Source organism: Elgaria multicarinata, chromosome 7, assembly GCF_023053635.1.
Source record: "Elgaria multicarinata webbii isolate HBS135686 ecotype San Diego chromosome 7, rElgMul1.1.pri, whole genome shotgun sequence".
Classification (NCBI taxonomy): domain Eukaryota; kingdom Metazoa; phylum Chordata; class Lepidosauria; order Squamata; family Anguidae; genus Elgaria; species Elgaria multicarinata.
Genome location: NC_086177.1, coordinates 54280322 through 54296299, shown reverse-complemented (window position 1 = coordinate 54296299; position 15978 = coordinate 54280322). Strand labels below are relative to the sequence as shown.

At 43.6% G+C, this 15978-nt stretch overlaps 1 protein-coding gene across 1 annotated transcript; it reads right to left on the bottom strand.

The window, feature by feature from the left end:
* Nucleotides 1–328: 328 nt before the first annotated feature.
* TMEM200C (transmembrane protein 200C) lies at nucleotides 329–11222 on the bottom strand. Its single transcript, XM_063129816.1, has 2 exons — nucleotides 11120–11222; nucleotides 329–2970 (listed from the first exon to the last, which is right to left on the bottom strand). The coding sequence occupies exon 2, from the start codon at nucleotides 2925–2927 to the stop codon at nucleotides 1263–1265; it is 1665 nt and encodes a 554-aa protein (XP_062985886.1). The 5' UTR covers nucleotides 2928–2970; nucleotides 11120–11222; the 3' UTR covers nucleotides 329–1262.
* Nucleotides 11223–15978: the final 4756 nt, after the last annotated feature.

Genomic DNA, 15978 nt, shown 5'->3' with positions numbered 1-15978 from the left:
TGCACGATCACCACAGCCCAACATGGCTAATTTAAGCCTCAGTGGGTTGTGGCAGATGCTGGTGGCCATTTTGAATATTCAACCCCAAGCAGGGGGTTGCCATGATTTGTTATGTCATCCAAATCTGGGCATTGATTGAGGGTTAGAGGTTTATTTGAAGGCTGTTTAACCCTGCTGAAGGTTCATTTGAGGGCTGTTTCACCTTCAAACAACCTCTGTCACCTGGGTTCAGAAGACATGACAAACTACGACAAGGTTGAGAGGCTGAATATTCAAAATGGCTACCAGCACGCACCACAACCCACTAAGGCTTAAAGAAGCCACGGTGGGCTGCAGTGAACATGTAAACACAGTCAATGTGTCTTACTTCTGAATAGATATGTATAGGCTTAGCTTATTTAGGTCAACCACACTTTTCTCCTTCCTTTAAGAAAAGTTTTACTGTTGCTCTCCTGAATCCAATACATACAACTAATCTCCTTCTCCTTTAAAATCAAACACTTTCTAACTCCTACATTGAAAATGAGCCCTATTTCATTTGTAAGAATTAAGCAGGTGCCAGCAATGAAATGTTATCTAAATATACTTTGTCATTGTAAACATATTTTATTTAAATTAAAAATGGTTATTAATGCTATTAGTTCATACATGTGCAATAATACTTAATAAAATACTCATTATTTGAATTTAGGAATGTAAAATTAGTTGGCCACAGTGCTACCCATCTTCAGTCTTTCTCTGCTGACGCTTTTATAGAAATTAAAGCTGTGGGTTTCGTTCTCTTTGCCATAGTACTTCATCTGTTAATCCCTGCAAAACGGTACTCTGTTACTACGTGAACATTAAAAGAGAGATCAGTTTTGCTGACTTGAAAACCATCTCGGTCTGAAGCTGGGGAAAGAGTGTACAGTTAGTGCCATGGCAAAAGCCAAGAAAGAAAACAAAAAGGGCAACTGGAATTAAAAATGGGTAAAGTGCACAATTATTGTCAAAATACTCTATTTCCTTTGATCCAGAACATTTACTGGACTGTCAATGTGCAATACAATTTGGCTTGCATGGAATATAGACTCGCAATTGAACAGAACAAACTCCTGTTACATGTTTTTGTTTTTTCCTGAAGACCTCTACAGGAATTTATTGATGCAATGCAAGGATGGCATACTTCAGCTCTTTGGATATTGACCAGTTTCCTAGATCCACAAGGGGGCAGAAGGATTGCAAGTTGTTCTGATGCTTGTCTCCATTTTATCTTACTCTGTTTAAATGCCAGTGTTTTCCAGGTCCCCTTCCTCCAGCCCGACGGTGGTATCCGATCTGGAGATCATGAAAAGTTTCTCTTTATTTGTATACTGTCTTTGCATTTTCAAAGGCGGCTTGTCGGTCTGTTCTTTGCTGGTATCCTCCGAGGAGCCAGTCTCCCTGCTGGGGCGCACTTCACAGTCCTGGGTTTTATGGGCTGGGGTGTTGGCAACCGATTCCAGGGAGGTGCCTGTCTCCTCCAGTGGGGTGTAGCCCTTATTGCTTCTGTACTGGTCACACTGAGAGCTCTGGGAATCTCTCCTATCCACAGGTGGCGTCGGAGGGGGAGAGTCCCCCAGATCTAGGGATTTGGAGTAGCTGGAAGATGAAGCTTTCACTAAAAGGCTGGAGTCTAGGTCTGTGCTACTCCCCAAAGTCTGAGAGGGTTCTGGGGAGAGGGGTCTCCTGGCATCAGGCAGGCAGCTTGTGCTCTGGCGCCTCAGCACCCGCTTGCGCTTGCCCGTCCTGGGCAGCATGGCATGCCCCGGCCCCGGGTCTACATAGCTGCTCCTGAGATCTTTCAGGCTGAGTTCAAACTCCCCCCGAGGGATTTCCCTGGCACCTCGTTCACCCAGCGCCCTCCGCCAGCCACCCCGGTCTCTCTCAGCCACCTCCCCCTGAGCCATTGGCAGCAGAGTGAAGGTGCTGAGTGATGAACCCACGATGGAGCTGGCTGTGCTGTGCTGGTCCCAGCCGTCGGGGGGACTGCAAGGCGGGCTGTGAGCAGTTCTAGCCAAGGCAGCCCTCTCCCGATAGATGCTGTACACAGCCTCAGCCAAGCTGGGCGGCTGCGGCGGCCGAGGAGAGAAGGAGGAGGAACAGCGTGGCGAGGAAGCCAAGTCGGGTGGTGAGAGGGGAGCGCTGACAGCTGGGTGCCAGGCGCTCTTGGCTAGCACAGCAGCAGCCCCTACGGCTTCCCCAGAGCCACTGCCGGGTTTCAGCTCGAGTCCTCGGGACTGAACGTAGTTAACAAAGCCATTGATGGGGACTGGGGCGATGGAGGCTGAGGGGGGCCCGTCCTTGGTCCGGAGGCTGTGTGCATCTATGACAGTGGAGTACAGGTCCCTCAGATTGATAATCTTGGTCTTCTTGTCCCGATTCTCGTGGAGCACAGCATTGGCGCAAATGAAGAGAAAGATGCCAATGCCCATGATGAGGGGCCCCAGCACCTTGAGCTTGTCTGAATGCAAATACCGCGAGAAAAGCTGGAAGAGAAAGCTGGTGGAGGAGGGGGCAACGCCCTTCTTGTTGCTTGGAGATGAGGAGTTGGTTGCTGAGCCGTCCAGAGGAGATTCCCCGGAGTCTTCGGTTTGGTTCCTGGAGGGGCTTTTGGTGGCGCCCCCGGGCGGAGCCAAACCCGGTCTGTCCCCAAGGCCCCTTGCCCGGTAAAGAGGCTTGGGCCAGTAGCCTACCACGGCCAAGGCAATCCCCACCAGCAGCACCAGGATGCCACAGAGAGCAATGAGGCCAGAGAGCGAGCAGAACTTGAGCTTGCCTTTCACCACCACCACGTCGTTCTTGCGTTTCTTTTTGGCCTTGCGCTTGCGTTTTGGGACTTGGCTCTGAGGCCGCAGGGGATCCTGTTTCCTGGCTGAGATCCTCAAGAGGCCTCCAGTGGCGATCATGGCTGGCTACCCTGGGCACTGTTCCCTACAGCGGCTCCGGCTCCTGCAGCAAAACGGAGAAAAGAACATGAGCATTTGGGAGGGAGCTAGATAACAGGGGACTTTGCCAAATCCCAGCTAGCTTGCGAATGACAGCTCAAATCAGTTTTTCTAAAATCGGCTCAGTCTCACGCTAGGGCATATGTGCAAAACACACAATGCCCTGTGTCTAAGTAACTTTATCACCACAGGCAGGATAGCCATTGACCACTTAGCCTTAACTTTGGTGTCTGTATGTTCACTGAATTGTAGCTGGGCATGTCATGAGTAGCTAAACACTCAGAGAGGAATCAAAGCTGTGTGGCTGTCGTTTTACCTTAATTGACTGATAAGGTCCCTTATGCAGTTTGCAAAAAACAAAGAAGGATGAAGGGAAATATAAAAAGAGATTTTGAAAGACTGAAAGGGATTGTAAACCTGTTCCTTCTCTCGTGGAGAGCATGGCTGGCACAGCAGCCTTAACTAAATGCCACATCATGTTTTAGAGCAAGTTCCCCTGTGGGTGTGACTCCTAGTGAATCTGTGTTGGAGCCTTCTGGTATGGATGGGGTGAACCAGCTGGAGCTTAACCCTCCCAAGACGGAGGTGCTTTTGAATGGGGTGTAAGGGCCTTTCTCCATTGACAGCTACCAGGTGCAGGGCCTTTTCTTGTGGTGGCTCCACAATTGTGGAATTTCTTTCCCGGGGACATTTAGCAGCCCCTTCTTTTCCTGACATTGAGACATTTTCATTTGGAATTTATTTTCATTTTCTTGCCTTTAGCATTCTGTATTTTTAATATCAATTCTAGTAACTTTAATGTTGTTTAGTTAACTTGTTTAAATGATTTCTGGGTTTTGATGAGTTCTGCACAGGTTGGAATGCATATAGATAGAAAAGCAGTGTATAAATGACATGAAATCTACAACTAAATAAACACTCTACCTCAGAACCTTATTTTCACACTCAGCCTATCCCTATTTCCCTCAACCTCCACCCTGCTGGTAATTCAGCATGTTCCCAAGCCACAAACTCCATTAATTGCTCTGCACAGAATGTTTACTGAGGAGAAATGTGTGGCCCTCCAAATGTTGTTGGACTGCAACTCCCATCAGCCTCAGCCAGCATAGCCAATGAAGAGGTATGATAGTAGATGCAGTCCAACAACATCTGGAGAGACCCACATTCCCCATCTCTGCCCTTCCCTCTTCTCCTCACTTCTGGTCACCAAGTATAAACACAGGCCCAAATCTCCTCACTCCTGGTAGTCCAGTATAAACACAGGTCCAATATCTCCAGTTGAGGTGAACTTGTAATGATAGTGTACCTTAACTTCAGAGAACAAACTGCAGTTTTTCCTCTGCTTTCATAGAAGCACCATTTTGGGGAAGCACACCTGAAAATATTCTCTATCCTTTTGACCCAATTTACTCGCTCTCTGCGGTCTCTCACTAGGCAAAGCTGCTGTTGTGGAAAGAACTGGTGACTTTATACCTTCGAAAGGCCATCTTTTTCGCAAGGTGAACAAGTTGGGAGGCAAAAAGTTGGGAAACATGTTAAGTACCCATATTTCACAAACTGAGAAACACACAGGGATTCTGACCTTCCTTTAACAGTAGCCCACCCTGCCTCAGAAATATTAATTTCCTATGTAGTTTAACAGCCTGGAAAAAGCCCAGGATTTTTTTCCCCCTGGGTTCCCCATCCTCCCAGGTTCATTTTTGGGTTTTTTTTTCTGATGAATTGGAAACAATGAACATCTTTGGATTATGAAATATTTTCTTTTAGAATTTAAGACAAGGTGTTTATATTACTTTGTCTTTTCTCTTCTCAAATTATTTCTAAATAGTATGTAATAAGAAGGCTTTTATAGGAAGGCTAGCGATCTAAAATGTCTGGAAAGAATAGTTTCATGAAACCATGGAGAAAAATGTTTTTTAAACTACTCTATAAGATTCTCAGCACAGTCATTTCTTATATTCCTTATTAAACTTACTGATTTAATGTCTTTTATTGTTAGACATTTAGGGATGCTTCAAGTCAAACTCAGTTTCCTAACATGTGAGTAGAATCACCATATCATAAAATGGAAGAAAACAGTTTGTGTTTAGTTCTATAGAGAGTCCTGTGTCTCTGGCCTTGTTCTATTTAGATGCTGTAGCAATCCATTAATGCCGTTCTAATCTAAAACCCACATGTGAAAATACACTGTTGGTTAGCCTTATCCTATCTATGTTTCTTCTTTTATATTAACTTCAAGGCTTGGAGAGATGAAACTCACTGCCACAGTTTTTAATAAAGTTCTCAATAAGACTTCACCACTAGGGAATACTGTTTCAACTATAAAACTGCTGCTATTAGAATAAACCCTCTCTACCCAAAACAGACTCAATAGCCTGGTTCCTATGACATTGGCATGAAATTGACCCTACCACTAGAGACAACCTTTCAAAATTGAAAAAAATAAGATATCATTAACGAAAATATTTATAAAAGAGAATAAAATAATAGGTTGAGATTGCTTAAAGTAGCTTAAATTTAATATAGTTGCTTATCATTCCTAAGCGGATTGGTTCCTAGCTAAATAAAATTTTCATAGCTTTTCCTTGAGATCAGATTTCCCTAAGCTCCACCCACAAACAGAAACAATTTCAGGAATTTTAATAAATTTCCTTACAAACAGGAACTGATGCTGTCCTCTGCCCCAAGTTCTTCCTACTTCTTCTGGCTTCTAGAATGATTCAGATGTTGCAAGGGCTACTTGCTAATGTTCCCTCTGGTCAGGAATAAAATAGAAATCTAAAATATATTACGTGTAATTTGGTTTGCTCATAAAATTTGTCTGCTGTGGCACCCCGGTTGTGGAATGAGCTCCCCAGAGAGGTCTGCCTGGCGCCTACACTGTACTCCTTTCGTCGCCAGCTGAAGACCTTTTTATTCTCTCAGTATTTTAAAACATTATTATTATTATTATTTATTTATTTATATAGCACCATCAATGTACATGTCTGGAAAACACAAGATTGGGAAAGGCTGTCCTAACTAAAGAAAAATGACTTTTTTTTTTTAGTTAGGACAGTGCTAAAAATGTTTAGTATTGCTTATTTTTCAAATTTTCCTGAATTTTCCATTTCCTCCCACCCTGGAAAAAAAAACACAAAAAGTTTTTTCCCCATGGCTTCAAAATTTCTGGAAATTATAAATTATAAATCTCTAGTTCCATTATATTGCTTGCTCTGGAGACTTGGATGAGTTTATTTTTCATGGTGCAAAGCACATTTATTGTGGTGCTGGGCTATATAGGAGCAGGCAGAAGTGGCTTGCTATGATGCTTGTCAGAATTTGATGGACTGGAGCCATTTTCACATTTTCAGTGTGTGTGTATGTAAATTAGGGTTGCAAATGTGGTGGCTGCTAGGTTGTATTCCAATGTATGCTTGGAAATTAGGGGTGAGGGTCGCAATCCTGATTCCATCCCCACCCCTCCACTGATCATATGAAAAGTATGGTCCTAGATTAACATATATGAGCTAGGGGTAAGGAGAGTACTTTCTCTGAAAGTCTTAAGAAGGTGGAAGAAGAAAGGCCTGTAAGTGGCATGGATAGTTTAGATTTCTTTCCAGAGTGAGTTTGGCCTGGTTCAGACAACACACTAAACCATGCTGCTTAACCACAAGCTGGTTAAGAGAATGCATTAAGGTTAATGCATTCCCTTAACCAGTTTGTGGTTAAGCAGCATGGTTTAGCGTGTTGTCTGAACCAGGCCTTATACTCTTCTACCTTTAGTAGGCTGGCTTGGCTTCATAACTCAACTTGATCTACCCTAAACTGTAGATCTTCCTTCCTTTACCTCAGAAGGAAAAACTGCTTACTTCGTATATCCCCAGTTGAGGGAATTGAACACACCAGTTCTTTCTACCTGTCGTACAACCCCCTTAAGGTTCCTCTCCTCAATCTTTGTAAACCACCCAGAGAGCTATGGCTATGGGGCGGTATATAAATATAATAATTACTTTCCCCCTCATCCTTTGATTTGACTTCTGGCATGAACTACCCAGACACTACACTCATCGTTTAAGGCCCTCCTCTGGCCTCCTCCACTGAGGGAGGCTCAAAAGGTAGCAACAAGGGAAAGGGCCTTCTTGGTGTTGTCCCCCCAATTATGGAATGAACTCCTCCAGCAAGGCCCACCAGGCACCAACATTGTTATCTTTTTGGCACCAAGTTAAGACCTTCCTCTACTCCCAGGCATTTGGGAGCATATGATAAGTTTTTAATCAGGTCATGGGATATTTTTAAGGTTTTTAATCTTTGTATCATGCCCACAGAGTTTTGGTTATTGGGTAGAATAGAAATATAATAAATGAAATGAAGATGAAATGAAATGGCTCTCTGCATTCCACCCCACCTGATAATTCCCTTAACCCCTTCCCCCAAACCTCACAGCTGGATGTATCCTGCAAATCCTGCAAATTAGGCTGGAGGCAGGCTTTCCCAGCCTTTAAAATTATTAGGTGTGTATGCGTGTGCACATGTGTGAAGAACTTGTTAACAATGTCCTGGGAAGGTCTCACTCCCAGGTCCCCAAACTTCACTGGGTCTTTTCTACTTGACAAGGACCAATGAAGACACAGCATGAGAGACAAGAGATAAGAATGAAGGGACAGCCCAAGAGGGAAAGGACACCACTGGTTTGTTTGTTTTCTTCTTTAGTTCATTGCTTGTTTATCATTAGGAACCGGGGGGGGGGGGTTTCCAAGTGATGCCTGTGGTGCAGCATCACTTGGAATACTGTGTATAGTTCTGTGCATCACACTGCAAAAAGGACCCTGTAGAGCTGGAAAAGGTGCAGAAAGGGGCTACCAAAATGATCAAGGAGCTGGAGCAACTTTTTTATGAGGAAAGGGACTTTTAAACTTTTTAAAAAGTGAGTAATTGGGGCTATGGTAGTGGTGTATAAAATTGTGTATGGTGCAGAGAAAGCAAGAAAAACTTTTCCTTTTCTCATAATTCTAGAACCTGGGGTCATCCAAGGAAACTAAATGGTGGGAGATTCAGGGCAGATAAAAGGAAGTACTTCTCCACTGAATATATATGTATTCACTACCATAGGCTGTACTGATGGCCATCAGCTTGGATGGCTTTTTGGAAAGGGAGTTAGACAAATTAATGTAGGATAATTCTAGTCCTGATGGCTATATGCTACCTCTAGCATCAGAGGCAGTAAGCCTGTGTGTGCCAGTTGCTGGAGAACATGAGCAGAGGGCACTAATTGCACTCATGTCCGATGTGTGGTCTTTTGATAGGCATCTGGTTGGCCACTGTGGGAACAGAATACTGGACTAGATAGGCCTTTGGTCTGATCCAACACATCTTTTCTTAGGTTCTAATGTTTTTATGCATGGAGATCAGGAGCGGGGAGAGAGGATATAATCCTGATTACCTTCCACTCTTTTCTACATTCAGTGATAAGTTGAAAAGGGGTTAGAGTACAGTCTGACCAGGTACTCCAAGATGTACACATATGAGCTGGATGAAAAAGAGCAGTCACTCTGAAATGAAGCCTTTGTTGTTGTTTGGCAGACTGAATTAATACTCTATAGGCAAGGAGAGATTTGTCTGAAGTGGAATCATCAACACATTTAAAAAGGGTTAAAGCTTCATTATAAAAAAACACTTCAAAACTAAACCTTGGAGTCATCTGCCAATATCAGTTTAGAGACAACTCATCCTTCCTTTAAAGTTCCTTATGCCGCAGTTTTCAGCTTCTGTCTTATGATACCCAAGACTTGAAGCATTTCCCTATTGTTTTAAGGAGGCAGCTGAGGGTGGGGTGGGGGTGGGGAGCTTGATGCAGCCTTAATCACACCTTGAGCTATTGCTTGGCTTTAATAATCCACACTGTTTTATTAAGAATTCCCCATAGATTCCTGTTTTTATTACGAAAACTGCTGTGTCCTAGCCTCAGGCCATCTTCTTTGAATGAGGCCAGAAGGTTGCATTACACAAGGGGCTTTGGGATAGTGATCTAGCATGCAAGAGAGAAAGGCATTTCAGCTTTTAAAAGTGAGAAATAAAACCCCAAAAGGTAAGATGAATGGTTTCACTTATGCCATTGATATCTATGTATGCATGCATTGTACTGATCAGGCCAGGGATTTTATTTAAATCCAGCGTTTATCATTTATTGCTGTCAATATATTATGGAAATAAACAGATCCTAATATAATCAGGAAAGTTTATTTGAAACAATTCCTTTTCAATTTGTTTTTGACTACACAGACAAATCTTCTTTTATGCTTAGGTTGTGAGCATACATTCTGGACATATGCCTGATCTGGAATCATGTATGATGTTCAAGGAAACTGGTTATGTAACACCAGTGATTTTTCAGACCATCGATGTGAAAATGTAATGGGAACAGAAAGATACTGTGCAAAACCTGATTTTTTAAAAAAGAGAGGGAACACTCCTTTGAATCACCAAGAGAACAAATCATGTTCTTCTATTGACAAAGTACCCTGAAATTATTTGCAGGGTTTTATTTACATCACAGTATCAGGGTTCATTAATCTGAGTATTCAAATAATAAAGCAACCACTGAATATTCAACAATTCCTTGCAAACTGTTCAAGGCAGTCTGCAAATACTAAAGAATGATAAAGGGTCATTCCTGACTTTTGCCGGAGTGTCTAAAATAAATTATAAGAAAGAAAGATAAAAGCAATCAGTTTAGTGTGCTGCACAAAGTTAAATCCTTTGCTTTGAAATCTGGTTAAGTCAGCATCCTAAGTAATCTTATTTCCCTCATCAACTAAATCTCCCCATTTCCGGAATATCCCTAGATTCAGCAATTTTCTGATTCATTTAAAATCCATGCATTTTCTTGCAAAAATATTCCTGGTTATTACTCTCCTCCTAAAAGTAATTGGTCAGCCAGTTGACCTTTACCTCATCTTTCACAGTAATGAAAGATGATAATAATTTAATAGGGCTTTATTTATGTATTTTTTGAGGAAGGTTCAGCTTTTGATGTAATGAAATTTCACGATAGGGCACCAATAGATGAGGATCTGTATTAACTGAGATGGGAAAGCATATGTTGATATTTAGATTTGAACAATGTTTGCAAAGCAATGGTAGTATATAGGACAGTAAAAACAGTGGCAGAGGTGGGTTTCCTAAAAAGAAAGCTACTGTTCATGAATACGCTATGAAGAAACAGTCTCTAATTCTGAAAGATATGTCAATGTGACATATTGTCAATGTGATCCATGCCAGCTATCAGTTATACTAACTATTCTATACTATTAAATAAATGTCATACTATTAAACACATTTCTCTATTTTCCTGGATTTCAGCTGTGTTTCAAGTCAAAAAGAGATTCAACAGAATAACACTTGATAGAAACAACTGATATTAATATTCTTGCTGGTTGCATGTGTAGGGAAAGGGGGAGGGAAGCCCCCTCCATTTGGGTAAATTCACCTGTCCTGTAGAAATTAGCTTCTTGTCTTGGGAGAGTTTTCTGCCTGCTGCAAGAGAGTTTAAACACTCCTTGGGGGTGCCTTAGGGACAGAGGCTAATCAAACATTGTGGTTGACATACCTGGTGCTATGTTGTCCTACACAATGTAATTAGCAAAGTTGTCAGTGCCTATTGGGGATAGTTTCCGAAGGATGCTGCTGAAAATCCCTGCCTGGTAGTCAGCCCACCTGGCAGAGCCGATCAAAGGGATAAACCTGGCAACAATAAAAGCCGTTATACAGCTTGCTCTGGAGTCAGTGAAGAGGGGCAGCCCAATCTTTCAACTTTCCAAATCAAAACTCACAGCTGAGCAAAATCCATCAAATGGTACTTCCAATCTGTCAGGCGCCTAACCCATCACCTGCGCCTATCTGAACCGTACACCTCCATCATTCATTTCATAACCTTCAGAACATGCCCCCCCCCCCGGCACCTTTTCAGGAAGGGATGAAGCCACAACTGCTGTGACCGTAGAGACCCTCGGAGGGAAAGGGGGCCAGAGACATCTTGACGAACCCCTCCCCTACGGCCAGCCCTTTTGTGTTTGTTAGGAGCGGGCGGCGGGCGGCGTTGCAGGATCCCCGGGTGAGTTTATGGTTCAAAATGGCAGCGTGTGGCAAGCGAAGCCGCTCCGTTCCTCTCTTACCAGGGCCGATCGCGAGGTGGCCGAGCCGCAGGCAAGTTCCTCGAAGCCCAGAGAGAAACCATGGAGAGAAACTTTGCAGCCCGGCGCGAGAGGAGCCCTGGGCGAAGACCACCACAGCCCCCTCCCCTTCGCGCGGCCGCCGCTCCTGTAAATCCCCATTAGAGCCGCGAAGGGAGCGTCTCCCTCGCAGCCACGCCAGCCGGCGGCAGCCATGGCGAGCAGGAGTTTCTCCAAAGTGCGGCTCCCGCGCCTTCGCCTTCGCCTCCGCCGCCTCCTCTTCCGGCCGGCATCCTTCGGCTGGGGTCGCCCTGGCGCTCGAGGCGGCCGCTCCTCTGCCGGCTTGCCTCCTGGCTGCGGCTGTTATTGTGGCGGCGGCGGCGGCGGCGGCGGCGGCGGCTGCAAGCGGGGCGCTTCTCCTGCCCGGCGGAGCTGCTGCTGCACCGACGCTGCTGCTCCTGAATGGTGCTGTGTGAGCTGCTGCTGCTGCTGCTGCTCGGACCCGCTGCTGTTGCTAGGAAACCAGAGCCATGACACAGGGAAATTGCGGCAGGATGGCAATCGCTCCCTTCCCAACTATCTTCTTCAGGGGGGACCAAAACCTCGCCCCCTCTTCCTCTCTCCGCGTTCCTGCTGCCCGCCGCCACCCCCGCTTTCGTCGGGCTGCTGATATCGCCTCCACCCCCCCCCCCCCCTGCGAGCCAAGAGGGGAGCCGAAAAGCAGCAGCAGCCCTGGTTTGTTGCCTCGGGCAGATGCCAACTCCGGAGCTGCCCGCAAGGCACTTCCCGAACAGCCCTCCCCATCACCACCCGCTCATTTGAATCTGCCCCCCCTCACAGAAGCCTAGAGTTCCCGAAAGGGAGCAGGCTTGGGGGTAGCACTGCTCTCTGGGTGCATTCCTTTGCATTCCACTGATCTTTTTCTGCCGGCTTCCCCATCACCATGCCAGCTGTATAGGGTGCAACATTCAGACGACTTATTCTAGTGTATTCACAGGAGTCAGTAGCTCTGCTCCAAAGTAAATTTGTTCTGACTTTGCAGTCACTTTGATCTACTATCACCACTATCATCATCATATCTTAATTTGGAGTTGGGTTTAATGCATTTCATTTTTTTTTATTTTATTCTTTTTATTGATTTAACTTGTTTGTTTTTATGCTGACTACTTTTATTACAGAGTGGCCTACCAATATCGAAAATAAATAAATGCATACATTCTTCTCCAAGTGTTATATTTTTCTCAAGAGACATATATTAGTGTTACTGGCATTTATGTCTTCTCCCCCACCCCTGCCTCCGCCAAAATAAGTTTTTGGACTATGGTTTGTAAAACGAAGCAGCTAAAAGCTTGACATCAAGTACATACACACACTCACCCTTACACACACACACACACACACACACACACACACACACACACACCAAGTCCTACAATTTGCATCACTTAATTTAGGCTGCAAAACAGAAAAGAACAACTTAGTCTAAGCTTTGTGGAAATGGAATCCCTTCATCAGATGTATGAGATCTGATGAAATGATCTTGAGTCCATGAAAGCTTATGCTATGAACAACTTGTGTTAGTATTTAAGGTGCTACAAGTCTCTTTGTTGCTTTTGCTGCAACAGGTAAACATGGCTATCCCTGTGTTCATTTAGGCTGCAATCCTAAATGCACTAACTGGGGAGACAGCTTCACTGAAGATAGTGGGACAATGAGGACAACATCATCCAGTTTATTTGTGCTGCACATGTCCTAGTTTATGGGCCTAGTGGCTGACCTGTTCAAAAGATCAGTGCAAAATCATTATGCTTTCCCCCTTTGCAACAAATGTGTCGCATGCATTTTATGAAAAGTCAAAGGAATCTCTTCTTTTTCTTTTTTGTCTGCCAGCCTTTTTTAGGGCTTGTTTTGAAAATGTTTCCAGCTTTTTAAAGTTAATGGTCTAAAGACAATTTGCTTGCTTGTTCTTTCCCCACTTTTCAGCTTTGACAGTCTAGGGAATGGCTGTCCCTTTTTTAAAAGCTGAAATTATTTTGCCTTGGGCTGTGTGAGATCCTGTCTGAGACCCTGTCTGGTTTTATCGCCTTTAGTTTTGAGAAGCAGGGTATTTATTATGGCCAGTTGATGGAGAAACACATAGTAACCTGATGCAAACTGTCTGGCTTTCAGCTTTCAGCGCTCTCCAAAGAGCACTCTCAGTTCCTTGGGCAGTAAGTGGTCATTATCAGACACAAGAACAACCTGCACAGAGAGGAGGCAAAAGGATTTTGGGCTGCACCTGCTAGATATAATGTTGAAGTCAGGGAAAGACTGGTGCTGCTGTTATCTCCTGGATGCAAAGCAGAAGAGAAGGTGTACGGGATTCTTTTTCTCCAGGAAACGATTTAGAAGCAGGGATGCCAATATGAGTGTGTACGTGTTTCTGTGTTTTGAAAAATGCAGAATAAACTGAAAAGACTAGGGATTTTGTTTTTAAAAAGCAGCAGCTGAAGGATGCAGAAGGCAGTAGCTAGATACTTTGAATAAGGCCCAAAATCTTATGGAATGGCCTAGAGGCAGAGTACATGTAAAGGGGAGCAATTGAACTCCTGGCATTATTATTTGTTTGCAGTTTTGCTAAGATGTTATCTGAGAAGCCTTAAGATGAGGAGAGAATATGTGTGTGTGTGTGTATGATATTTATATGATTGTTCTGTATCTATTCAGAATATTTAGTAGAAATATACTGCAATGCACCTAAGACAGCTTCAAGCCAACCTCCCCATCACAAAGAAAATATCTTATTTCTATGGCAGGAGGAATTTATGGAAAGGGAGAGCTCTATTTCTCTCCCGCTCCCTATTAATTCTTCCCGATTAGCCATGAGCCTGCTATAATACTAACACTAAAACTGTAAAGTACTTTGCACACTGGGAAGCATGGTAGAAATGATTAACAATAGTAGTAATCCTATTGATACCTCTTCTAATGAAATGGCTAGATGACACTCAAAACCAGCAGATAAATGGGAGTGATATTATTTATGCAGTGTTATGCAGTGCTTGTTCTGCAGTGGCATGGGGGAACCGGCTGATTACAAAACCCACTTTTGAGCTTTCTTAAAAGAAAAGTTAAATAAAATCCATTTTCTCCCGAACCTCCCCCCCCCCCATATACACACTCCCAGAGACAACTGCTGATGCTTTCTTGTAACCACAATATGGCTTCAGGGGGCCTAATTCACTGTAAGCTCTGTCTGGCTCAACTGCATAGGACGGATTGTGTGAAAATATTATTTCTCTGTGACCATTTGAGGCCTAACTAGATGATCAATCTGGCCTATATAATACGATCGTTACAAGGTGAACAGTGATGATCTGCCGCATAAAGATCATAGTATTATTTTGAACTGTGGGGCTTTTTGAAAACAAGAGGCTGGCTGCATCTGTCCTTTTCTAAAGTCGCCTTGGAGTCTATTCAAGCTGAAGAGAATTCTGGCCTCTGATCAAGCTGCCTTTCCTTTTCCAGCTCTGCTCAGTCTGTTGTGAAGTTTGCTTCTGCATATGCTGTGCTATTCAGTCCCAGGTACCTGGGATCTGATGGTGTTATATGGAATTCAACAATGAGTGGAAGAAATGGAGAAGGAGTTTTAAATATGACTTCTCTGCAGATTTTTGATATTGAGTCCTTGAGCCAAATCTGAAGTTTGGTTTAGCTAAAAGTTTGAACTGGATTGCTTTTGTTGAAGACAGCAGGTTGTTCATTCCTAGTGCTACATGGAACCTAGGGTAGCCATGTGTCCTAATTTATAGAGGATAGTCCTCTATTTGAAGGACTGTCCAGTCCAAGTCTGCTTTAAATATGAAGAACCATAGGAAGGGAGAGCAGCTGGGGCCTTGAAATGTCCATCAAGAGCTAGCATCTGGACAGCAGACTGAGCAGGCACACAGATCACCTGGTCACAGGTTTCCCCAACATGGCATGATAAATTGTATTTCCATTTAAATTACAGCAGTTATTTCTTAAATTCGGATCTATAAATATAGATATGCAAATCTCTGCTCTCTTTTGTCCTCTTTTTGGGTGGTGAATTTCCTCTTTTTTGGATGGTCCACCATCTGGACATGAGTAAATTTTGAAGGCATGTTTGTTGTTTTATAAGGTGCCATCAATAAAAAATAGAGCTTTGCAGATTAACATAAAAAGACATGTCTCTGCTTCAGGAAACATCTACTCTATTGCTGGGATCCAAAGAGCCCCTCAGGTACTTGCACATACCAAAGGAAACTTTGGTCATCTATTTCTTGAAAAACAGACCCCAACACCACATGGCAAACTGTTTTTGAAATTGGGGGAACTACTATCTGTAGTTCCTCCTAAATTTCAACAGTTATCCCAACTATGAACAGTGAAATCAGTCTTTTGTCCTGTAAAATATTGGGGCATGAAAAATGAATAAAACCCAGATTCTATCCAGCTATGACATTTAGCTGGACAAGGCCAGATTTAGGAGTTGGTGATCTAGAACATAAGACCTAGGCTGGATCAGATCAAGGGTCCGTCTAGTCCAGCACTCTGTTCATACAGCTGTCAACCAGCTGCCCACTGGTAACCCACATGCAGGACTTGAGTGTAACAGCACCTTTCTGCTAGGGATGTAATGTAGGGATTTTGTAAAATCCGCTCCATATGTATTTTGCATATTGTCAAAAGCCTTTTGATCATGGACTGTTCATTGATGGAAGCAGATTTTTTCCAGATTCCTGAATTTGCACAAATTTGGATTTGTGTGGATGCAAAATCACATTTGCACAAATTTACACTTGTGAAAATGCTCAAATCCCCACAAAATGTCCAATTTGTGTAAAACTCTGGAAAGTAAA